The sequence below is a fragment of the Schistocerca serialis genome, chromosome 8 (assembly GCF_023864345.2).
Source record: "Schistocerca serialis cubense isolate TAMUIC-IGC-003099 chromosome 8, iqSchSeri2.2, whole genome shotgun sequence".
Lineage (NCBI taxonomy): Eukaryota > Metazoa > Arthropoda > Insecta > Orthoptera > Acrididae > Schistocerca > Schistocerca serialis.
In genome coordinates, this window is record NC_064645.1 from 632,255,170 (window position 1) to 632,281,609 (window position 26,440).

The window sequence follows — 26,440 nt, forward strand, 5'->3', positions numbered from 1 at the left end:
TCATTCTGATGAAGACATCCTTAGAGATGTCGAAACCTAGATCACTGTATAAAAAAATCATTTACAACCGTTTGGCTATGCAATTTCTCCGGTGAAAGTTATACACGGTTGCTGAAAGACAGCCATGTTCAAAACTGTAAAAAAGAAAAAAAAACTATAATCAGATTTCGAACACGGGGCGCAAAAGTGTGAAGGTGCAACGCTTTTCATTGCTTCACTGCTTAAGTCGAACTATTTATTCGATAAAAGACACATATCTCGATAACTTTGACCATCATTTTCTCAGAAAGATTCAAGTGTTCTCGGATAAGCCGACACTCGTGTTCGCTTATTTTGATTCCTCTTCCACCAAGCGAATTTTCTTGGAAATCAGATTACGGAATTTGCCATGTTCTCCTCGCAGGTCGACGTTCTACCTCATTCATGGTGTCCAGGTTGGGACTCTGGGCAGGCTAGTCCATTTCAGGAATGTTGTTGTTCAGAAACCATTCCTTCACAGATGATTTTTTAATATATTGACCTAGATTTCGACACTTCTACATTGAGTCTGATGTTCATTGCAAGGTATACGTACCAAAGATAGAGTGCATTGTGATACTAATAAGTCATCGTCTCCGAACTGTTCCTTCACTGTACACAGTACAGAATACTGTAAAAAGTGTTCATGTCCTTCCTAATTTGACGTTTTCTTAAGCGCAATAAAGGGACCGCACCCTAATAACGAAAATACCACCTTACATATCGTAACACCACTTCTGGTATTCACCGTGCAATACACTAGAGAAGAAGACACAAGTATGCGATAATTTATTCTCTTCTACTTGGTCCTGTAATGGCAGCTCATTAAAATACCACAGTGTGGTCGCACATAGCCCAATCGTGCGTGGAAGAACCGGATAACGTAGATTTTTTTCTTTCATTGCCCTCCCGTGTGTATGTTATGCATAGAAAATTGATTTTCTTCTTAACCTCTTCTTGCGTAATACACAGATGGAAAAATGTGAAACCACTAACATTTTGTTGATTGCCACAGGGTATAGCGCGATTCGTCACTTCAAACACTAGTTCCAAGTCATCCAGTGTCCGGTAGCGTCCCTCTTTTCACCACCTCAAGCAATGACTACAGAAATGTGTGGCTTAAGAGGAGCTGCTGGACCACTGTACCCTATTATTTGTAACTCCCTACGCATAGTCAGTGTGCTACCTGGATTGCTGATAGCACTTTTGAACTCATTGGTGATTTTTTCCATATTTTCAAGTGATTTTTTACAACTACCCTTTGTAATGCGTGATAGCCCTGTCCGTCACTACATGATATCTGCCTGGTCTCTGTTTAGCCATGGTTGTTCCTCCGCTTTTCCACTCCTTAATCACATCACCAATAGCCGACGTGAGGTGTTTTAGAAGGGTTGAAATGTCCCTGATGGATTTTTTACTCGGGTGACATGCAACGACTAGCCTACGTTCGAAGTCACTGAGCTCTACTGACTGACCGTTTCTGCTGTCACTCCTCCTCTACTGACAACACAACACTTCCCGCATGCTTTTATACTGGCGGGTCCGCCTCTCGTGACATCTAGTGGCCAATTCTACATTATATATGAGTGTCCGGGTACTCTTGACCATATAGTATACGACGGTGGTTTGAAAAGTTCCCAGAACAGAATAGAAAAAAGTACTTACATCAGTGAAACTTTTTTTTATTTTTCGATGTAGTCTCCTTACAGATTAAAGCACTTGGTGCAACAATGCTCCAGTGCCTTGATCCCATCTCGTAAATGAGTTTCCTCCAGACATGCAAAATAGTTGTCACCTCCGGCTATCAATTCTTCGCTTGAAGTAAATCTTCGCCCACCAAGAAAAATTTTCAGTTTTGGGAAGAGGTGGAAGCCTGACGGAACCATATCAGGTGAATAAGGCGAGCGTTGCCTCAGTTCATACCTTAGTTCGTGTAATTCTGCCATGGTGACGGTACATGTGTGCGGGCGCGCATTGTCTTGATGGAAGATGACTTTCTCCCTTGCTAAACCCGGCCTTTTTCGCGTATATTTTGTTGGAATTTGCCCTGGAGGTTAGGATAGTATTCTCCAGTATTGTTTGCCCAGTGGGGAGATAATTCACATACGGGATCCCCTTCACATCCCAGAACATTGATGCCATGACCTTTCCCGCCGAAGGAATTGCTTTTGCTTTCTTTGGGGTAGGAGAATCAGCATGTTTCCTCTGCTTTGACTGTTATTAGTCTCTGAGGTATAATAGTGCACCCGAGTTCCATCTGTGGTCACAAACTGGCGCAAAAAATCTTGTTCGTTTCTGCTAAAACAGACGAAACATTGTTCCAATATGTCCATTCCCACGCGTTTTTGATCCAGCTTCAAGAGTCGCGGCATACATCTTGCAGATAATTTTTTCATTTCTAATTCTTCAGTCAAAATGTGTTATACTCTTTCAGGTGACAACTGGCAAGCGTGAACAATTTCACGCACTTTCAGTCGGTGATGCTCCGTTACCATTTTGTGCACTTTTGCAATGATTTCTGAAGTTGTGACACATCTTGGCCGACCACTGCGCGGATCATCATCTAAGCTCTCTCACCAAATTTAAATTCATTCGTCCACTTGGCAACAGTTGAATATGAAGGAGCAGAGTCCCCCCTGTGTGTTTTTTGCTTTCATACCTTTCTTTACGAAGTACTTAATCACTGCTCGAATCTCGATTGTTCCATCTTCGCTAACCACTACGCGGGAAACACAATAGAGCCACGTTACCGCCACAGCTCTCTTCCAAGAGCATTGACGTGGCACGTGTTTACAGGCAACAGTCCAATGAATATCACGTGAACAATTCGTTGCGCTAGCGCTGTCCTCTCGTGGAGATTCCGAGAACTTTTCAACCACCCTCGTAGAATAGCGCGAGAGAGTCTTGAAGCAACTCTCTCTCTCTCTCTCTCTCTCTCTTCTCAGCGGTCACAGGCCCTGTAGACCACGCGCTGCATCAAGGATCTGCTTCCACCGCCTTCTACCTCTCGCAGCCTCTCTCCACCCTGCGGAAATTCCTAATGCTGCGATGTCCTTCTCTATGTCATCTTTCCATCTTGTACGAGGTCGGCCCAATGATCTTGTTGCCTGGAGAGTTCCTTCAAATGCTTTCTTGGTGATTCTGTTGTTTTCCATTCTGGCCACATGTCCAGCCCTTTGCAGTCTCCTACTTTTTAATTTCTGGATGATAGTGGGTTGCTTCATTAACTGATAAATTTCATTGTCCTTTCGAGTTATCCATACGCCATTCTCCAACACAGGTCCTCAGATTTTTCTCATTGCTTTTCTTTCAAAAACATTCAATTTTTCTCTTTCATTCTTTGTAAGCGTCCAGCTTCCTGAACCGTACAGTACTATGGGGCAGATAATAGTGTTGTATATCTTCATCTTTGTGGTGATTGACAAAGCTTTACTTTTGAGTGGGTTGACTAGTGAGTACAGACATTTTGACCCTCAGGTTATTCTTTCATTTATATCCATTATTATGACATTTTTACTGTTGAAACGTGATCCAAGGTATTTAAACTGGAAAACTTTTCTGAATTTAGAATGTTGGTCAATTTCAAAGTAAGGATTTGGGTTTATGACTCGACCTATTTCCATATATTCGGTTTTCTCTTGGTTAATCAAAAGCCCGATTTTGCTGGCACTGTGCCTGAGAGATCTGTACATGTCTTTCAGTTCTTCTTCAGTTTCACTCAGCAACACTGTATCATCTGCATAAGCCAAGAGTTCTACTTCACTGTGTTCGAATCGGAGACCATTGTATAGATGTAAATTACTCTCCCGAACCACTTCCTCTAATGCAGGGTTGAAGATAACACCTGAAAGAGCGTCTCCCTGTCATAAGCCTGTTTTAATTGGAAAGGTGGGGGATATGGATCCTCTGAACTTCAGTGCTGCCTGGGAGCCATCCATGCACAGTTGTATCATCCTAATGATTTTACTGGGTATAATAAATTCTCTTTACGTGTTGTAGAGGCTACTTCTGTGGATGCTGTCGTGGGCTCCCTGGAAGTCAATGAAGAGACAGTGGATGTTTCTGTTAAATTCCCAGTATTTCTTACAGATCTGTCGTATAGTAAACGAATTATCAATTGTGGAGCGGTTTGTTCGAAATCCAGCCTGGTAATCTCGAATAATGTTTTCCGCATAACGTTTAAGTTTTTCCAGAATAGTCATTGACAGGATTTTGTATGTTATGTTCAGCAAACTGAGTCCTCTGTAATTTCCACATCCCATTCTGTTTCCTTTCTTGTGTGTGGGACAAATTATTGCAGTTTTCCAATCCTGAGGCAGCGTTTCAGTTTTCCAGGTCATTCTGATAAGGTTATAAATTTGTTTGTATAGTTTGCTTGAAGCAACCACAGAAACAAACACAACATGCCTGGGGCACTCTGCGGCGCTGACGTGTGGGGTGCGTGTGCTGGCAGGGCGGGCGCGCTGCAGCCACTTCCAGAGCGCGTGCTACTTCGCGGAGGCGGTGGCCGCCAGGGAACCGATCCTCGGCTACCCCTGCTCGGCCTCCTGCCCAAAGCGCGGTCGCGCCCTCGGCCTGCTGCCGGGACCACCCGTCTCCATGGGCGCCGACACTCCTGACGGGTATGTAAGCACACACAACAGGTATTTCTTATGCGGACATTTCGTATTACTACACTGGCAATACTGACCTTACGACTTATCTTAGAAGAAAGATAAGGAAAGGCAAACCTACGTTTCTAGCATTTGTAGACTTAGAGAAAGCTTTTGACAATGTTGACTGGAATACTCTCTTTCAAATTGTAAAGGTGGCAGGGTTAAAATACAGGGAGCGAGAGACTATTTACAATTTGTACAGAAACCAGATGGCGGTTATAAGAGTCGAGGGACATGAAAGGGAACCAATGGTTGGGAATGGAGTGAGACAGGGTTCTAGCCTCTCCCCGATGTTATTCAATCTGTATATTGAGCAAGCAGTAAAGGAAACAAAAGAAAAATTCGGAGTAGGTATTAAAATCCACGGAGAAGAACTAAAAACTTTGAGGTTCGCCGATGACATTGTAATTCTGTCAGAGACAGCAAAGAACTTGGAAGAGCAGTTGAATGGAATGGACAGTGTCTTGAAAGGAGGATATAAGATGAACATCAACAAAAGCAAAACTAGGATAATGGAATGTAGTCTAATTAAGTCGGGTGATGCTGAGGGAATTAGATTAGGAAATGGGACGCTTAAAGTAGTAAATGAGTTTTGCTATTTGGGGAGCAAAATAACTGATGATGGTCGAAGTAGAGAGGATATAAAATGTAGACTGGCAATGGCAAGGAAAGCGTTTCTGTAGAAGAGAAATTTGTTAACATCGAGTATAGATTTAAGTGTCAGGAAGTCGTTTCTGAAAGTATTTGTATGGAGTGTAGCAATGTATGGAAGTGAAACGTGGACGATAAATCGCTTAGACAAGAAGAGAATAGAAGCTTTTGAAATGTGGTGCTACAGATGAATGCTGAAGATTAGATGGGTAGATCACATAACTAATGAGGAGGTATTGAATAGAATTGGAGAGAAGAGGAGTTTGTGGCACAACTTGACAAGAAGAAGGGACCGGTTGGTAGGACATGTTCTGAGGCATCAAGGGATCACAAATTTAGCATTGGAGGGCAGTGTGGAGGGTAAAAATCGTAGAGGGAGACCAAGAGATGAATACACTAAGCAGATTCAGAAGGACGTAGGCTGCAGTAGGTACTGGGAGATGAAGAAGACTGCACAGGATAGAGTAGCATGGAGAGCTACATCAAATCAGTCTCAGGACTGAAGACCACAACAACAACACAACACTGGCGGGAATGGATGACTAAACACCAGTCAGAAATTTATCAAATTTGCTGCAGATGTTCGTCACGTTGCGATCGCTAGATGATCAAACTCTCATTCCATTTAGAACTAATGCGCATCGCCAATATCAGGTAGTTCTGCGACACAGACTGGCTCGAATACAGTCTCGTATTGTTTGTGGAATGGAAGCAAAGCACCTCAGAATGACATCTGGAGGAATTTCTTGCCATACCTGAAACACATGAAGATTTCTTACTAGAGGCTGATGTGAAATCATACATGTTGCGATTGCATCCCAGACAAGCTTTATGGGTGATAACCCAGGAAACCGGACAGACCATTGAAGGATTCCTACGTTATTCGAGACATTTGTGGTGTGCACTGCAGTGGTGCTGGAATATGCCATTTGCTACCCTGTGGGAACATCCTATACTTATTCTTACATTTATTGTACTAATCGCATTTCACATAGTTTTTGGCTGCACTTGGGTGAGTGAAAGGGGTGGCGCTTACATCAGACACTTAGGTTGCTACTGAACTTTACCGTGTGGGTAAACCGAACTATGCACTGCTTCATCAGCAGTAGGGACCCAAGCTTAACGACGGTGCTAGAATGAAAAAAGTTACTAAAATTTTAACACTGTTTGTTTATTCGTGAAACAAGTAGGTGGTCCCTAGTCATTCTTGCACTGTCCCACATCACTCATTCTGTCTAGCGACGGGGAAAGATTCATCAAGTTGTTTATGTTCTGAAAACCGAGGGAGGTGGCGCAGTGGTTAGACACTGGACTCGCATTCGGGAGGACGACGGTTCAATCCCGCGTCCGGCCGTCCTGATTTAGGTTTTCCGTGATTTCCCTAAATCGCTCCAGGCAAATTCCGGGATGGTTCCTTTGAAAGGGCACAGCTGACTTCCTTCCCTTTCCTTCCCTAATCCGATGAGACCGATGACCTCGCTGTCTGGTCTCCTTCCCCAAACAACCCAACCCAACCAACTGCTGCCAATAGTGTATTACTTCACGATCATATTTTACTGCTTATAACTTTCGATGCTTCACTTATAAATTCACAAAAATATGCATATCCTGTATCCTCGTAATTTCAAGTGAACTAACATTTCCTCAAAGATATTAATTCTTTGCACGTCTAGACCGCATCCTGACCGTCGCCTTCGGCCGCTCCCAACCCATTGAACTGCATATCTATGCTCTTTTCATCATAAGAATAATCGTGATGTAAACATTACGGCAGGTATTCTTCTGCGTTTGCTTGAATCTCATTGGATTTCGTTTCATGTGGGGAGGAAGCCAAGTTGTGACCAGCACACTCAAGTACGATCACAAGAATACGTTTTATGCTGTGTTACACGCACATAGAATGAGCGATAGTGTGTGGGACAACAGCTTTACCGGCGCATTAAACTGGGACAGCACTGGCCAACCAGCGGTCCAACTAGCCTGCAATAATGTGCGCAGTTGCAGTTCAAACGTAAAAACAGGCAAGCAAAGAAACAATATGGTTTCGAATATTTAAAGAGAATGAAATAGTATTTGGCAAAACTCTGTGGTTATCACGGAAGATTAGTTGAGAGATATCACACTTAATATTCAATACACATTTATTGGTCACTCGTACATATAACAAAGAATGGCCGTTACACAACTGCGCGCCGAAAGTACACACAAGAACAACTAGTTCAAAGAAGGAAGTTGCCAAAGATAGGGCACTCTGCGGCAGAGACGCCACAGAGAGACCCCCCCCCCCCCCCCCCCCCCCGATAGTGCAAAGCACGGTAGAGAGAAGACTCACGAGATGAAGTCGTAATCTTGGTGCCAATGTGGCGGGTGTAGGCGGCGACCGGCGCGGGAAGTGGGGTCAGCAGTGTCTGTGGTGCTGCAGTGTGGTGGTTCCAATGGCTGCACATCAGAGGTGACGGCATGTGGAGACAAATCAATCGAATGCAAGACCACTGTGTCGGGAGGAAGATCGTCATTGAGCAACCATACCAGTTTAAGTCTATTAACTGAGACTGTCTGTAGCCGTCCATGGAGGTGGATGGCGAATGTGTTGGTACCGCAACGTGGAACATAGTGAGGGCCTGAATAGGGCGGCCGAAAGGCTGCCCGCACAGCATCGTCCCACAGCATAACATAGCTATGTGCTTGTGGACAGACATAGGGGGGAGGGGGTGGTGGTGAGGAGGTGGGGCAGGGGGGTGCAAACGTGTGCAATACGCATGAAGACACGCTCGATCAGGGTGGAGAGATTGTCGGATGCAGCAGAAGGTGAATTCTTGATGAACTTGGCGGAGAGAAGGAGAGGCTTGCTGTACAGAACCTTGGCGAGCAAGGCATTAAGATCTTCTTTATGAGCTGAGCGAATAGCCTGCAGGACCCACAGGAGGGTTTCCAACCAGAGGCCTCCATGGCCTTGAGTGTGAGCTGTCACCAGTCGGCGAGGCCATTTGCCTGCGGGTGGCAAGCTGTGGTATGAAACTTGGCAACGTGCAGAGTTCACAGAGTCGTGCAAAGAGGGCAGACTCAAATTGGCGTCCCTGGTAGGTGGTGAGAAATAGGGGACAGCTGAAGTGAGCAACCCACGCCAGGACGAAGGAACAGGCGACGGTCTCGGCCATGATGTCAGTAAGAGGGTTGCACGGTTGATGACTGATAAGATATATCTGTAGCCCTCGGACAGAGGAAGGGGACCAACAACATCGATATGGACGTACTGGAAACTCCCCTTTCGGATGTCAAACTTGCCCAGAGGAGGTTGGGCGTGACTGCCGACCTGGCTTTGCTGGCATGGAACACACGCCCGGCTCCAAGTGTGACAGTCGTGCTTCACACCAGGCCAGACAAAGTGCTCCATAACCGGCTGCATTGTGGCCCATGTCCCAGGGCGAGCTAAGCCACGCAAGACGGTAAAGACCTTATGATGAAGGGCGGCCGGGATCTGTGGGCGAAGTGTGTCTCTAGAGATGTCACAAAGGACAGGGATTGCCAAACACCTGGGCAGAAGGTCTTTAGCAGGATTACGGATAGCATCCATGAGTGTCTTGTGATCATTATAGATCATGAAGGGTCGCCCCTCGAGGTCACTATGTAAATGTTTAATTGCCTCATACACTGCAAGCAGCTCACGGTCCAATGCCTATCACTTGCACTGGCTCTTAGTCAGTTTTTTGGAAAAGAAGTGGAGGGGCTGGGTGGAGCCAGTGGTGTGTAGATGTAAAACAGCGCCCACAGCTGAGTCACTGACATCAGTCATGATCGAGACACGGACCTCAGGGTCAGGGTGGGCGAGTGTGACGGCTTTGACTAGGGCAGTTTTAAGGTTACTAAGAGTGTCGAGCATAGGTTGGGTCCACTCCGATTTCTGTTTTCCAGTGGTGTTCTTGCCGGAGAGAGAATCGGTGAGGGCCATTTGGATGGAGGCAGCTTCAGGAATATGGCTGCGATAAAAGTTTGCCATACCCAGAAAACAATGGAGCTGAGCATAATCCTTGCGGAGAGGAAGTTTAAGTATGATTTCGACTCGAGAACTCGTCAGTCGGAGGCCTTTGGCAGAGACGGAATGGCTGAGGAAGGTAACGGATGTCATACATAGTTGAGAATTGGTCACCATGCCATTGCAGTCAGGACCAAATGGACTGAAGTGAGGTGAACAGGATGCTCTTCAGTGGAGGAAGAAAAGATAAGGATATTGTCTAAGTAAGCATAAGCAAAACACAGAGGGAGCATAATGGAATCAATGAACTGCTGCCATGTCTATGCAGCATTTTTCAATCCATAAGGCATGTAACAGTATTCTAATAGGCCGAAAGGAGTGATGATGGTCGTCTTTGTAATATCCGGTGGATGCATAGGAATCTGGTGATACACTTTGGAACAACCTAATATCGAGAAAAAGATAGAACCATGAGGCAACTGCATGAAATCTTGGATGTATGGTATGGGGTAGTTATCGATAATGGTGCGTGCATTAAGGTACTTGTAGTCCCTGCACATACAGAAGGAGCCATACTTTTTTGGGAACAAGGTGAATAGTTGCTATCGGAGGGGCAGAGGATGCCCGAAGCCAACACATCCTGAACGATCTCCTTAGTGTTCAGAAGTTGGGACTATTAAGGTGCCTGGCCTTATAACGAACAGTTGGGCCGATGGTGGTGCGAATCTTATGGCAAGTGCCATTACTGATGGCTGGTAATTGCTTAGGGAAGTCAGCATGAGGGGCCAAGAAGGTATCCACAGGCAACGTCGGTTCACTGACCTTGATGAACTCGGGCAGTGTAGGCAGGGTGTCGGTTGCAGTCGGTGACAGAAGGCACGATGCAGGAGTGAAGTGGTGCGAAAAATCTGGAGAGGTGCATGCAGATGTGTCATGGAGATTCGACCACAATGATGCGAAAAAACCAGCAGGCGGTGGAATGCTTGACACTGGAGCAGTTTGGCGAGAAGACGCTGTAGAGGTGTCTGCTGGGCTGCCTCAGTGCGGAGCTGCAGATGGGTGATGTATGGTACACCATAGGCAATGTATGGTTCACTGTGCATATGACAATTCAGCGGAGACAGAGTCGATGTGAGGGCGTAAGTCATCATTCTGGGTGCAGAGTTCGTCGATCTGGGAGCTTATGTACGACAGACCAGAGGGCTGTGTGGTTGTGCGCTCGACCAGGGAAGCACACATGGAAAGCATAGCCAAGGAGGTGGACATCAAAGTGGTTCTGAACTCGGTTGTGCATCCAACTGTAGAGCCAGGCACATGGTGGAGCGGAATGGCCTGCATGTCTGGTGAAAGTTTGGAATGGTGCAGAAAACCCAACCTGATCACAGGTTCATCCACATCGTCAGTGTGAAAAGTCCAAGGGAAGGTGTGAACTGGTGAGAGGTGAAGCAACATTTTGATGGAGCCATGGACCACACTGGGAAAATGGTTGGTGGCGATCAAGACGAGGGTTCAGGGGGGTAGCGTGTCGACAGTGTGCTAGGCCGGGATGATGCTAATGTCACCCCAGTGTCAAATAGAAAGCGGTTGCCAGTCAGATATCTGTGGCATAGAGGTGTCTCATCACTGAAGCGGGTGGTGCAGCATCAGAAGATAGGTGCCGTGGAGGTACGTGCTGGGATGTGGCGCCTAAATGTACCCACCAGTCTCATTTGGGCAGGCGCAGGGAGTGTGGCAGTTGTGGGCAGCACCCCATAAGTAGAGTGGAACCAGCACAGCGGGTAGGCCTTTTGGCAGCCCGGTGTGGTGTGGGCGGGGATTGCAGCTTACTGCGGCAGGGCCGGTTGCTGATAGGGACACTGCTCGGGCGAAGTCAGCGGCTGTCGGGAGCCTGCTGGCAGTACATCCTGTGGGCAGCTAGATGGCAGTTGCTGACAGGCAGCTGAGGCGCCAAGGTCAGTGTGCCGGCCTCTGCTGACAGGGAGTGGAACCAGAGGCGCAGGTGTGCCAACTGAGGATGGTGGAGATATCGTTTGTGACAGGTGGTCTCAGTGATGAATGATGACGTAAGCCTGATCCACCGTATGTAACCAAACCTCGAGTGGGTCAGCAACATGAGAAGTAGACGAAGCTGCAGATCTGAAGGTATTTTGACCATCCAGAATGTCCAAAGGGCGTCGTCAGGCAATGCTCGGTCATCGATTAATGCACGTAGGTGCCGCCAAAGTTGCGAAGGGGTGTGGTCATCGAGATGCTCCTCGTGAATAATGTGTTCTGCAGCCTCTGCCAGAGGGCAGGAAAGGTGCTTGATAAGCAATGATTTGGCTGTCGAATATTTGTGCGAGGTGGGTGGTGAGAGGAGCAAGTTGCTGATGAGGTGTGTATGTGTGTGGAGATGGCTCACCAGACAGACAAAACAGGCGCCATCGTCGGAAATGCCGTGGATGTTCACGAGGTGGTCCACTAAGGCGAACCAAGTTTTTGAGTTGTGTTTTTGCAATGCAGGTAGCTTAGGGAGCCTGCCTGGTAACACATGTTAAGGCAGCACTGGCAGATGGAGATCGGTGCGGGCAGAGCACAACGCCTCCGACGCCAGAAGTGCAGTAGCGGTGAATGGTGCATCGCCCGAGGTGCGGTTGGGGCGGTGGCTGCGTGCGGCACACAATACGGATTGGGCAGGCGTATAAGCCGGCAAGGTGTGTCTAATCGGCAAGTCTGATGAGGAAATGTAGAGCCGTTGCAACAGTGGGCGGAGGGGCAGCCGTGGTGGAGCCGTGGGGTGGCAGACCTGGTAACCGGCATGGGTGGAACGGCCAGCACCGTTACGAAAGTGAGCATAAGGCGGTCGTGGTGCAACCACGGTGTGGCGTGGAAACTGGCGTGGTCGAGGCGACCAGCAATGCCGAAACGGCGTGCGGAGGGAGGGAGGGGGGGGCAGTGTTGCTGTGACACTATGAAAATGAGGATGTGCTACCCCGTGCATAGAAATGTTCGCTTCACAGTCATGGTACTTTGCCGGTACGTCAAACCATCCCGAAGGTAATGACTTACATAAAGGATAAACGACAATGTCTTTAACTGGAAGGTCCTCTATGTTGTGGTTAGGTGATGTGCACTATCCATGTTGCGGCTGTTGTGCTGCCATGCTAGGTGGCGGTCATGTTGAACGAGGTAAGGTTAGGTGGCTGCTGGCGCGGCTGGGCGTAAATAAATGTTCGCTTTTAACCAAGTTCGAAGCAGGTACACTTGTCCACTCATGGTCGCAAGCGGCCGAGTTGATGGGACTGGTTACACTTGCACCTAAAGACGCTAGTAGATCAATTGTGGCGGAAACAATGCTGTCTGGCACTTGATGTGGGTGAATGACGAAAACAAGCACAAATAACGCTGGATGAGGCGACGACAGTATCGGGGCCATCACTGTGGTTATCACGGAGGATTAGTTAAGAGATAATATTGTAAACACATTTATTGCTCACTCGTACACACAACAAAGAATGGCTGTTACACATCTGCGCACTGAAAGTTCACACAAGAACAACTAGTCTAAAGAAGGAAGGTGCCAAAGATAGGGCACTCTGCGCCAGATACGTCACAACTCCAGCACTACCGCATGCTTCTTAGGAGACCAGACTGGAAGCATAAAATGCTTTCTTTCCCACCTAATATAGTATTCTAATCACAAACAAGAATGATGAAAATTCCTAAATTATACACAGGACAATTTTTCTGAGTGAGCTATGTGTGATGCAAAAGCATACTGCAGGAATTTCATCGTATTGTTGAATACTGAAGCCACTGAAGGTATTAATTACAGTCAGTCATGTGGTAATCTCTTACCTCCTTCCGTATCCGAGTCGCTTGCAATATGTATTTTGCTTGCAATATGTAATTAAAAACAAGAAGCCGTACATTATTCATAAAAAAAATGATAATGAATTTTACAATTACGAGATGTAGGTAATTCAAACTGAACGGGAAAAAAATGGACTGAGGCGAGACTTGAACCAGCAAACCATGAGCTGCAGTGAGTCATTGAGCTATTACAGTACCGATTCCGCTGTACTCTAACGTGCACGTTTGTTACAACTGTATCCAATATAGTCCCTCGGGAAACTTTGAAATCGATTTTCTCTGTAAACGTATGACAAACATTAAACAAAAACCCATATCTCAGCACGTGTTGCACACGTATGTTTCACTGCGGAACAGGAAGCAGCCTCACCATATTCATACTGCTTATTAACAGCGCGACAGTCAGAGCACAATGCAGAGGCTGTGACTACACGCGATTTTTTAAATAAAAACTACATAAACGAAGCGTATTTAAGAAAAAACATTGATGGCTGTTAATACATTTGAATATCTTAAAGTTTCATTTAACGTAACTTGGTAATAATATATCTAACACCTAAGTAGGACCTACTTCTGAGAACGTAACAACACCAGTGTACGTGTGTTACGGCTTCTGACCAATTATCGCGTTTGTGTTTGTTTGCATCGGGTTTATTCTTATGATGAACGGAGTGTAGCGTCTCCCAAGCGCCTACGGTTTAATAGGGGAAATCTCGAATTCTGGCGCGAAAGTGCTCTGTCTGGAAGTTTCTAGGAAGCAAACGATATAGCAGTCACAGTAGGTAGGTGCATTGTTATCAGTTATTAGAAAGGACATTTATAATGGTACCCATACACTTGGTCTTGAACAGTATAACTGGGTTTTCCCTTCGTGCCACACAAAGGCGAACATTGTCCTCCTTTCAACAAGGATCAAATCAATTCTCTTGTCATTTCCATTAGCTCCCCGTACTATGGACCAGGAGTTGGAAAAGACTCGATCTCGAGAATACCTGCTTCCTGTGATGTCTCTTCAGTTCTTCTACGGACGCTTTGGTGTCAATCTGACCACTACAAACAGAAGCGAGACTTACTGCTCAACTGCACAGGGTGCCACTGAGTTGACTTTGTCTACAGTATGCATGCCTCTGTTCTCTGCTGTGTGGTGTAGCAGTAAACGACTCGTGGCAACTCGAGATGACAACACAGTTTGCAGTGATCTGTTCCTGAGGGTCTATAGTGACACTCGGTCTCTAACCTCTGTCCGGATTTCAGCTGTTGTCATCCGTCTGTTTCTCAAAGCCAGTGTGAGACACTAACATACTCCTTGGACGTCCGAAAGAGTTGTACCAGGTACCTTACCGAAAATCAACTCGCTCCCCATAGAATCTCGTGAATTTAACTACAGCTGTAGCGCAGCGGAGAACTTAATGAATTTACTTTGTTAAACAGGAGAGGCCCAAAGATAAGCCGAACGTGAGTCTGTAACTCACAAGATGATAAAATAGGGATTTCATCGAACTACTGAATGGAACAATGTTCACTATAAAACCCTGTTTATTACAATTTGCTTTGGACTTCAAGTTAAACACGAGTACATAAGGACGTGATATCATCATATTCACTGAATATGGATACAAGTTAGGACGGAATTAAAATAACAGCATCTCGTCATGGATGCTGGGTAATGACATTGAGGTGAGTGCATTAAAAGTCACAAAACATCTGGGAGACCGATTAATTTCGCGGAAATCGCACAATGATGGTTAAATTTGGAAATTTGTGGTAAGGTCTTATTGGACGAAACTGCTGAGGTCATCGGTCCCTAAGCTTACACACTACTTAATCTACCTTACGCTAAGGCCGACACACACACCCATGCCCGAGGGAGGATTCGAACCTCCGACGGGGGGAGCCGCGTGGACCGTGACAAGACGCCCTAGACCGGGCGGCAGTGATTGTTAAACGTTAATCAGAGCTGGACAGAAAGAGCTACAGAAAGAATTGGACATGCATATATTGAGTTCGAGGTTTCTAATAAATCTACTTGATTTAGAAATGTAAATACCCCAACATCAATGTGAAAGCTCTGTGTACATCCTGTCATGTGGTTTGTGAATTCTGTAGAGGCGCAACACGCTTAGCGGTACCGTTGCCTGCAAGTGGCAGTTATGGTGTCCGAATATTCCACGTCATCTGGCTTGTGCCAAACGTATCACTCTCAGAATCGAAGTCTCTCTCTCTCAGCTGAAGAAGGTCTATTGACCGCTGCCAGTCCGAAAACAGTGTTTATTTGTGCATGATTTTGTGCACCAGTGACAGTGATTGTTTCCAAGTGTCGACTGATCAGGTCCGTTGTAGTAATGCAACAGTCACCCTTCCATACTCCACTTAAACATGATTAGCCTATCATAAGAGTTTTTTCCCCCCCATGAACCATGGACCTTGCCGTTGGTGGGGAGGCTTGCGTGCCTCAGCGATACAGATAGCCGTACCGTAGGTGCAACCACAACGGAGGGGTATCTGTTGAGAGGCCAGACAAACGCGTGGTTCCTGAAGAGGGGCAACGGAGGGGTATCTGTTGAGAGGCCAGACAAACGTGTGGTTCCTGAAGAGGGGCAGCAGCCTTTTCAGTAGTTGCAAGGACAACAGTCTGGATGATTGACTGATCTGGCCTTGTAACAATAACCAAAACGGCCTTGCTGTGCTGGTACTGCGAACGGCTGAAAGCAAGGGGAAACTACAGCCGTAATTTTTCCCGAGGGCATGCAGCTTTACTGTATAATTACATGATGATGGCGTCCTCTTGCGTAAAATATTCCGGAGGTAAAATAGTCCCCCATTCGGATCTCCGAGCGGGGACTACTCAAGAGGATGTCGTTATCAGGAGAAAGAAAACTGGCGTTCTACGGATCGGAGCGTGGAATGTCAGATCCCTTAATCGGGCAGATAGGTTAGAAAATTTAAAAAGGGAAATGGATAGGTTGAAGTTAGATATAGAGGGAATTAGTGAAGTTCGGTGGTAGGAGGAACAAGACTTCTGGTCAGGTGACTACAGGGTTATAAACACAAAATCAAATAGGGGTAATGCAGGAGTAGGTTTAATAATGAATAGGAAAATAGGAATGCGGGTAAGCTACTACAAACAGCATAGTGAACGCATTATTGTGGCCAAGATAGATACGAAGCCCACACCTACTACAGTAGTACAAGTTTATATGCGAACTAGCTCTGCAGATGACGAAGAAACTGAAGAAATGTATGATGAAATAAAAGAAATTATTCAGATTGTGAAGGGAGACGAAAATTTAATAGTCATGGGTGACTGGAATTCGAGTGTAGGAAAAGGGAGAGAAGGAAACATAGTAGGTGAATATGGATTGGGGGACAGAAATGAAAGAGGAAGCCGCCTGGTAGAATTTTGCACAGAGCACAACATAATCATAACTAACACTTGGTTTAAGAATCATGAAAGAAGGTTGTATACATGGAAGAACCCTGGAGATACTAAAAGGTATCAGATAGATTATATAATGGTAAGACAGAGATTTAGGAACCAGGTTTTAAATTGTAAGACATTTCCAGGGGCGGATGTGGACTCTGACCACAATCTATTGGTTGTGACCTGTAGATTAAAACTGACGAAACTGCAAAAAGGTGGGAATTTAAGGAGATGGGACCTGGATAAACTGAAAGAATCAGAGGTTGTACAGAGTTTCAGGGAGAGCATAAGGGAACAATTGACAGGAATGTGGCAAAGAAATACAGTAGAAGAAGAATGGGTAGCTTTCAGGGACGAAGTAGCGAAGGCAGCAGAGGATCAAGTAGGTAAAAAGACGAGGGTTAGTAGAAATCCTTGGGTAACAGAAGAAATATTGAATTTAATTGATGAAAGGAGAAAATACAAAAACGCAGTAAATGAAGCAGGCAAAAAGGAATACAAACGTCTCAAAAATGAGATCGACAGGAAGTGCAAAATGGCTAGAGGACAAATGTAAGGATGTAGAGGCCCATCTCACTAGGGGTAAGGTAGATACTACCTACAGGAAAATTAAAGAGACCTTTGGAGATAAGAGAACGACTTGTATGAATATCAAGAGCTCAGATGGAAACCCAGTTCTAAGCAAAGAAGGTAAAGCAGAAAGGTGGAAGGAGTATATAGAGGGTCTATACAAGGGCGATGTACTTGAGGACAATATTATGGACATGGAAGAGGATGTAGATGAAGATGAAATGGGAGATATGATACTGCGTGAAGAGTTTGACAGAGCACTGAAAGACCCGAGTCGAAACAAGGTCTCCGGAGTAGACAACATTCCATTGAAACTACTGACGGCCTTGGGAGAGCCAGTCCTGACAAAACTCTACCATCTGGTGAGCAAGATGTATGAAACAGGCGAAATACCCTCAGACTTCAAGAAGAATATAATAATTCCAATCTCAAAGAAAGCAGGTGTTGACAGATGTGAAAATTACCGAACTATCAGTTTAATAAGTCACAGGTGCAAAATACTAACACGAATTCTTTACAGACGAATGGAAAAACTAGTAGAAGCCAACCTCGGGGAAGATCAGTTTGGATTCCGTAGAAACACTGGAACACGTGAGGCAATACTGACCTTACGACTTATCTTATAAGAAAGATTAAGGAAAGGCAAACCTACGTTTCTAGCATTTGTAGACTTAGAGAAAGCTTTTGACAATGTTGACTGGAATACTCTCTTTCAAATTCTAAAGGTGGCAGTGGTAAAATACAGGGAGCGAAAGGCTATTTACAATTTGTACAGAAACCAGATGGCAGTTATAAGAGTCGAGGGTCATGAAAGGGAAGCAGTGGTTGGGAAGGGAGTAAGACAGGGTTGTAGCCTCTCCCCGATGTTGTTCAATCTGTATATTGAGCAAGCAGTAAAGGAAACAAAAGAAAAATTCGGAGTAGGTATTAAAATTCATGGAGAAGAAATAAAAACTTTGAGGTTCGCCGATGACATTGTAATTCTGTCAGAGACTGCAAAGGACTTGGAAGAGCAGTTGAACGGAATGGACAGTGTCTTGAAAGGAGGGTATAAGATGAACATCAACAAAAGCAAAACAAAGATAATTGAATGTAGTCGAATTAAGTCGGGTGATGCTGAGGGAATTAGATTAGGAAATGAGACAAAGTAGTAAAGGAGTTTTGCTATTTGGGGATCAAAATAACTGATGATGGTCGAAGTAGAGAGGATATAAAATGTAGGCTGGCAAAGGCAAGGAAAGCGTTTCTGAAGGAGAGAAATTTGTTAACATCCAGTATTGATTTAAATGTCAGGAAGTCATTTCTGAAAGTATTCGTATGGAGTGTAGCCATGTATGAAAGTGAAACATGGACGATAAATAGTTTGGACAAGAAGAGAATAGAAGCTTTTGAAATGTGGTGCTACAGAAGAATGCTGAAGATTAGATGGGTAGATCACATAACTAATGAGGAAGTATTGTATAGGATTGGGGAGAAGAGAAGTTTGTGGCACAACTTGACCAGAAGAAGGGATCGGTTGGTAGGACATGTTCTGAGGCATCAAGGGATCACCAGTTTAGTATTGGAGGGCAGCGTGGATGGTAAAAATCGTAGAGGGAGACCAAGAGATGAATACACTAAGCAAATTCAGAAGGATGTAGGTTGCAGTAGGTACTGGGAGATGAAGAAGCTTGCACAGGATAGAGTAGCATGCAGAGCTGCATCAAACCAGTCTCAGGACTGAAGACCACAACAACAACAACAAGAGTTTTTAGTGCTGCACTTCAGAAACAAGAAGCTCCTGACTCCCGCCGGTTGTCCTATTCTGTGTTTTAGCCAACCAGACCTTCTCCACGTAAGTACAGTGCGCGCAAATTGCCGTGACTGCTAGATGCGCAGTCGTGTGGGGAAGCGTGGGGTGAGCGCCAGTGGTGGGGAGTCGCGCAGAGCGCTGTAGGCGAAATGCTGTTCTAAACTGAAACCAACATTCACAGTTTTGGTAAATACGAAGCAGGGCCCCTCCATGTCCGCACTTGCATGGTGACCATTCAAAAAGCTCTGTCATCTCTTCTTTGGTTAGTATCTAAATAGAGTTACGCCGAGAATGCAGCGATTTATTTCCGCCTTTTTTTTATTTTTTAAATTTTTTTAACCATTTGTAACTATCCGGGAAGAGTCACGAGAAGGGAATTTTGAATAAACGCTACACATTTCTCTTGTGGCCATGTTGAAATTTGCTTCTCTCGCCACAACTCAACGGGATTTACACAGTCTCACCTCACTAACATGCTGTGCGGACTCAATTGCTAGAAAATTCTGCATCAATGGTTTATTACGTTTATTAAGTGGGGAATTGACAAAATATAAGGTCAGCATCTTAAAACCCATAGCATTTCTCGTTTCACTGGCTATCAATGACCCTCAAAAATTATATTCTTCCATTGGAAAAGTCGGTAGTTAGTGGAATAACACAGGAGATAATGAAGTTTTGCATAATAACCATACGGTAAAATACTCTCCTCTTTGTGGGCTATCATTTTCGAAAATCTCATTTCGACATCTCAAACTGTTTATGAAATATGAGGAATGTTGTGGATGTTTCACTTTGGCTCTGTCGCTTGCGCAGTGCGATCGCAAATGAGCGCGCTACGTCGGATCAGTTTTCTCAAGGCTGGCGACAGATGGAGACGACCAACCAAGTATAAAGCAAAATTAAATATGTTAGCTAAATTAATATTGTGTAATATGCCTCAAAAGCAAAATCATAGCGACCGCTATTTTTCATTGCAAACTTTTTCCAATTCCGCTCAGTGTCTAACTTCCACGTAAATATCACAATAACTAAGACCATTAACGAAACGATGGGCACATCATAATGAACCTTACAAAGCTACAAGTAAAGCAAAAATGGAATTTCTTACCGAATAGTTCTGGTAAAATCGTTTGAGAAGGATTGTAAGGCTTGCGCGTCGATTCTGTCATCGCTGACCCGCCGAAAGGTGGCAAACACTTGTCAGCCTCCCCTTCTGAACAAACGAATGAATTCGCCAGATCTTAGGACGAAAACTGGTCACCCACCATATCCTGGGCGACCAATGCAGTGAACTCTCTTCTCCCACTCTAGGTTTTATTGGTATTGTCTAACTGCAGTCATTCTTACTATTTCTTAACAGAATCAACAACAAGGCAATGAGGCCCCGGATGGCCTACTGTCTCACATTACTTCAGAGATTTTTTATCTTCTTATTTCTTTGGATCTAGAGTTTCCCAGAATACTGGTTTCCTGCAAAGGGCAGAGCGCCGCGATGCTGCAATCCCTTAATGTCTGTTCGCGGCGCATCTCTTCGGCGCCATCGGACTACCCACGCTAAAGCACAATACAATGGATTTCGTCGTTTAGGACGCAACAAAGATGGTGCATCTTTGCTTGCTCTGAATTTTCCATGGAGGTATAAGGAGGGAATTTTCTACCTGCGCCCCTCATTCCCTTGTCGCCATTCCTGCTTTGGAAAAGATTCTTACAGACGGGACGCAGGATGTCTCCCTGCTCAGCCGGCTTCTGCTCAACTTGTACTCAGTAAGATTCCCAATTATATTTAGACAGATTTCCAGAAGAATTTAATATGGAATTATAGCGACTAGATGTGCCAATCACTGACATTAACTTTAATCATGTATTCTTATTCTAACTTGGGTTTAATCCATATTGGATGGGATTGCTAATTTATTGGAATGTAATTATGGCACGTGACAGTTTCGACAGAAACGGTCGCATAACACCAGTCGAGCAGTCCTTCGGTCTTCACGTGATGTGGTCCTGTTGAAAAGTCCCATGCCTACCGTTCGTGTCACACTGTTGAGCTGAGTACACCTCGTCACCACTTGTTCTGCTGTCTTTGCACTACACAAGAAAAATGTGCGATCTGTCGTTATGATGCTCCCATGACACTCGCGCCAATTATTCGACCTCTCTCAAAGGTCGAAACATGGCGATAAGTGCACGGACATGGAAACATTAGACAGACCAATCAGCAATCATGTACACACATCATTCTTCTGCTGTAGGAATATCTCCGATAAGGATGAAATTTTAATCAATGTACCCTACTGATACCGAAATACTAGAGTGTTAATTTGGTAGCATTTAGTCAGTGTGTTCACGCTGCAACACTTTCTACATCTACATTTATACTCCGCAAGCCACCCAACGGTGTATGGCGGAGGGCATTTTACGTGCCACTGTCATTACCTCCCTTTTCTGTTCCAGTCGCGTATGGTTCGCGGGAACAACGACTGCCGGAAAGCCTCCGTGCGCGCTCGAATCTCTCTAATTTTACATTCGTGATCTCCTCGGGAGGTATAAGCAGGGGGAAGCAACATATTCGATACCTCATCCAGAAACGCACCCTTTCGAAACCTGGCGAGCAAGCTACACCGCGATGCAGAGTTTCAGTTTCCATCAGTGTATTATTACCATATCTTATATTGCAATTACTTACAGTGCTAAAGCCACATCACCTCATCTCAGCATAGAGTACGAATATCTTTGGCGTGAGCATTTATATGCACAAAACAGAATTTTTGTCGCCTACGTACATTGGTTCCATCGTCAAATGACTGTCGTTACGGCGTAAGGTTTGCCTGTAAGTGCACTGCGGAATATGAATGTCATTACATCACTGGTACAGACAGATCCCATTCACAAGTTCAGTGGATTTTGTACGTGAAATACGTAGACGTCTTAATAACTTGCATTTGATATATAGAATGAACTTCGCCTAAAACTATGAAGTGATAAATGCAACGTCATTTCACGTTTTGAAACATGTGTACAGTTTACTTCTAGCTTATTAATTTGGTATACGAAAAGAAGAGTAGCTACTGCTAATTTTTTGGTTTTGTACTCCGCCTGTATTGTAGAGTATCTGTTTTAAGAAATTGTACGTTAAGAAATGGCTTACGAGTAAGCCAAAATGAAAGGGTCCCGGCATCAAAATTTGGAGCTAAACATGCAGAAAATTAGCGAGTGAGGACTCCAATCCCAAAGAAAACAGGTGTTGACAGATGTGAAAATTACCGAACTATCAGTTTAATAAGTCACAGCTGCAAAATACTGACGCGAATTCTTTACAGACGAATGGAAAAACTGATAGAAGCCGACCTCGGGGAAGATCAGTTTGGATTCCGTAGAAATGTTGGAACACTTGAGGCAATACTGACCCTACGACTTATCTTAGAAAAAAGATTAAGGAAAGGCAAACCTACGTTTCTAGCATTTGTAGACTTAGAGAAAGCTTTTGACAACGTTCATTGGAATACTTTCTTTCAAATTCTGAAGGTGGCAGGGGTAAAATACAGGGAGCGAAAGGCTATTTACAATTTGTACAGAAATCAGATGGCAGTTATAAAAGTCGAGGGGTATGAAATGGAAGCAGTGGCTGGGAAGGGAGTGAGACAGGGTTGTAGCCTCTCCCCGATGTTATTCAATCTGTATATTGAGCAAGCGATAAAGGAAACAAAAGAAAAGTTCGGAGTAGGAATTAAAATCCATGAAGAAGAAATAAAAACTTTGAGGTTCGCCGATGACATTTTAATTCTGTCAGAGACAGCAAAGGACTTGGAAGAGCAGTTGAACGGAATGGACAGTGTCTTGAAAGGAGGATATAAGATGAACATCAACAAAAGCAAAACTAGGATAATGGAATGTAGTCGAATTAAGTCGGGTGATGCTGAGGGAATTAGATTAGGAAATGAGACACTTAAAGTAGTAAAGGAGTTTTGCTGTTTGGGGAGCAAAATAACTGATGATGGTCGAAGTAGAGAGGATATAAAATGTAGACTGGCAATGGCAAGGAAAGCGTTTCTGAAGAAGAAAAATTTGTTAACATCGAGTGTAGGTTTAAGTGTCAGGAAGTCGTTTCTGAAAGTATTTGTATGGAGTGTAGCCATGTATGGAAGTGAAACGTGGACGATAAATAGTTTAGACAAGAAGAGAATAGAAGCTTTCGAAATGTGGTGCTACAGAAGAATGCTGAAGATTAGATGGGTAGATCACATAACTAATGAGGAGGTTTTGAATAGAATTGGGGAGAAGAGGAGCTTGTGGCACAACTTGACTAGAAGGGATCGGTTGGTAGGACATGTTCTGAGACATCGAGGGATCACCAATTTAATATTGGAGGGCAGTGTGGAGGGTAAAAATCGTAGAGGGAGACCAAGAGATGAATACACAAAGCAGATTCAGAAGGATGTAAGCTGCAGTAGGTACTGGGAGATGAAGAAGCTTGCACAGGATAGAGTAGCATGGAGAGCTGCATCAAACCAGTCTCAGGACTGAAGACCACAACAACAACAACAACGAGGACTCTATAGAAAATTTTAGGAAATTGTTATGATTTTAATGTCTGTTGCACATGTATAATCTTCGAGCATCCTTAAGAAAACGAAAGTATTAATTACACATCCGTTCTCCACGTTACAATTTTCGATTATTATGTCTTCAAACTAAGCCCAATGGTTTGGAGATCTGTCTAATCCGGAGGTAATGGCTCAGAATGCCATTTATAAATCTTGTCTGCAAATGTGAATTGCCCAAGATGTGTATACATTCGTCACATTGATTGGCAGCGTAGCCCCACGCTACGAATTTATCTAGCATATGTCTCATTTTTATTGGTCATAAAGACACATAAAATAGCCCTACTAACTCTATTTTACTTCATCTAAATATTTTTCAAAACATAAAGCGCCTGTTACTAGAATGATAACTGTGGTTAGATCTTTGTGGTACATACTTATCCATGAAACAATTTTTTTGACGTATTTCGAGTAACATCCAGAGCAGCAACTATTATTAACTACTGCTATTGCTAATCATGAAATGTGCAAGGACAGATCAAAACAGCGTAATATTAAAGGTTCTGGTCTTAGCTCAAAATTTAAACAATCAGCGTTTAAACAGGAGTCACATGACAACTCCGGTTTGAGAGTGACGTGCACTTTACGGTACGTAGATATTTCTAAATTAAACCTCTTATACCGGGTGTCCTTCCTAAGAGTCGTCAAGCGCATTTTCTCTGATCTTTTGGCAGGTATTTGCAATTTCATTTTTGAAATGTGTAGCTAGAGTCAGCCCAGACAAAAACTGTTCATCACGTCTTTCACGAGACGCCCACGTCAGAAGGATGTAGGTTGCAGTAGGTACTGGGAGATGAAGAGGCTTGCACAGGATAGAGTAGCATGGAGAGCTGCATCAAACCAGTCTCAGGACTGAAGACCACAACAACACGTTCATAGAAAGCATCGCCTTGTTTCAGTAAAAAAAAAAAAATAGTGTCCCTGTTAGTACATAACAGTATAACAAATATCGCTGGACTAATCTGGGGCCACTATATCGAATAGCCACATAAAAATTCCGCTTTAAAAGTCATTTTGTTTGTAATGGGCAACAAACGGATGCTTTCTGTCGACACATGGCGGCACGTTGAAGACGTAGTGAGGAGTATGTTTTTGGGCTGACTTCAGATACACTTTGCGAAAACGAAATTGCAAATATCTGCGGAAACACAGGAGAAATGCGTCTGGCGACTCTTTGGAGAGACACCTTGTACTTGATGCCTATATACGTAGTTCGAGCCTAAAGGGTGGTTTAACATACATTAAAAATAACCAAAATTTTTACATGTATGTATGCATTAAAAAAGTCTAGGAACATGGACAAATTCCGGAAATGAGCACTACAATGTAGAAAATTGGTATTAGAAATACACTCCTGGAAATTGAAATAAGAACACCGTGAATTCATTGTCCCAGGAAGGGGAAACTTTATTGACACATTCCTGGGGTCAGATACATCACATGATCACACTGACAGAACCACAGGCACATAGACACAGGCAACAGAGCATGCACAATGTCGGCACTAGTACAGTGTATATCCACCTTTCGCAGCAATGCAGGCTGCTATTCTCCCATGGAGACGATCGTAGAGATGCTGGATGTAGTCCTGTGGAACGGCTTGCCATGCCATTTCCACCTGGCGCCTCAGTTGGACCAGCGTTCGTGCTGGACGTGCAGACCGCGTGAGACGACGCTTCACCCAGTCCCAAACATGCTCAATGGGGGACAGATCCGGAGATCTTGCTGGCCAGGGTAGTTGACGTACACCTTCTAGAGCACGTTGGGTGGCACGGGATACATGCGGACGTGCATTGTCCTGTTGGAACAGCAAGTTCCCTTGCCGGTCTAGGAATGGTAGAACGATGGGTTCGATGACGGTTTGGATGTACCGTGCACTATTCAGTGTCCCCTCGACGATCACCAGTGGTGTACGGCCAGTGTAGGAGATCGCTCCCCACACCATGATGCCGGGTGTTGGCCCTGTGTGCCTCGGTCGTATGCAGTCCTGATTGTGGCGCTCACCTGCACGGCGCCAAACACGCATACGACCATCATTGGCACCAAGGCAGAAGCGACTCTCATCGCTGAAGACGACACGTCTCCATTCGTCCCTCCATTCACGCCTGTCGCGACACCACTGGAGGCGGGCTGCACGATGTTGGGGCGTGAGCGGAAGACGGCCTAACGGTGTGCGGGACCGTAGCCCAGCTTCATGGAGACGGTTGCGAATGGTCCTCGCCGATACCCCAGGAGCAACAGTGTCCCTAATTTGCTGGGAAGTGGCGGTGCGGTCCCCTACGGCACTGCGTAGGATCCTACGGTGTTGGCGTGCATCCGTGCGTCGCTGCGGTCCGGTCCCAGGTCGACGGGCACGTGCACCTTCCGCCGACCACTGGCGACAACATCGATGTACTGTGGAGACCTCACGCCCCACGTGTAGAACAATTCGGCGGTACGTCCACCCGGCCTCCCGCATGCCCACTATACGCCCTCGCTCAAAGTCCGTCAACTGCACATACGGTTCACGTCCACGCTGTCGCGGCATGCTAGCAGTGTTAAAGACTGCGATGGAGCTCCGTATGCCACGGCAAACTGGCTGACACTGACGGCGGCGGTGCACAAATGCTGCGCAGCTAGCGCCATTCGACGGCCAACACCGCGGTTCCTGGTGTGTCCGCTGTGCCGTGCGTGTGATCATCGCTTGTACAGCCCTCTCGCAGTGTCCGGAGCAAGTATGGTGGGTCTGACACACCGGTGTCAATGTGTTCTTTTTTCCATTTCCAGGAGTGTAGGTCAGGCATGATCTTAAAAGGACTGAACCAGTACTAAAAAGAAATTCCTTACAGACATTTTAACAGTTTTCTACGAGTTTAGCCGGTGCGAATTTCACCTTGCTAAGTTTGCTATACAGATGGTGCTAAT

At 45.0% G+C, this 26,440-nt stretch overlaps 1 protein-coding gene across 1 annotated transcript in view; it reads left to right on the top strand.

Moving 5' to 3' along the window:
• Positions 1 to 26,440, top strand: part of LOC126416347 (phospholipase A1) — a gene marked incomplete at its 5' end in the record, with an annotated part of 318,243 nt that overhangs the window by 285,422 nt on the left and 6,381 nt on the right. The window contains one exon of the mRNA XM_050084026.1: positions 4,472 to 4,640. Coding sequence (XP_049939983.1) covers positions 4,472 to 4,640 — 169 coding nt within the window. The remainder of the gene's footprint in view (positions 1 to 4,471; positions 4,641 to 26,440) is intronic.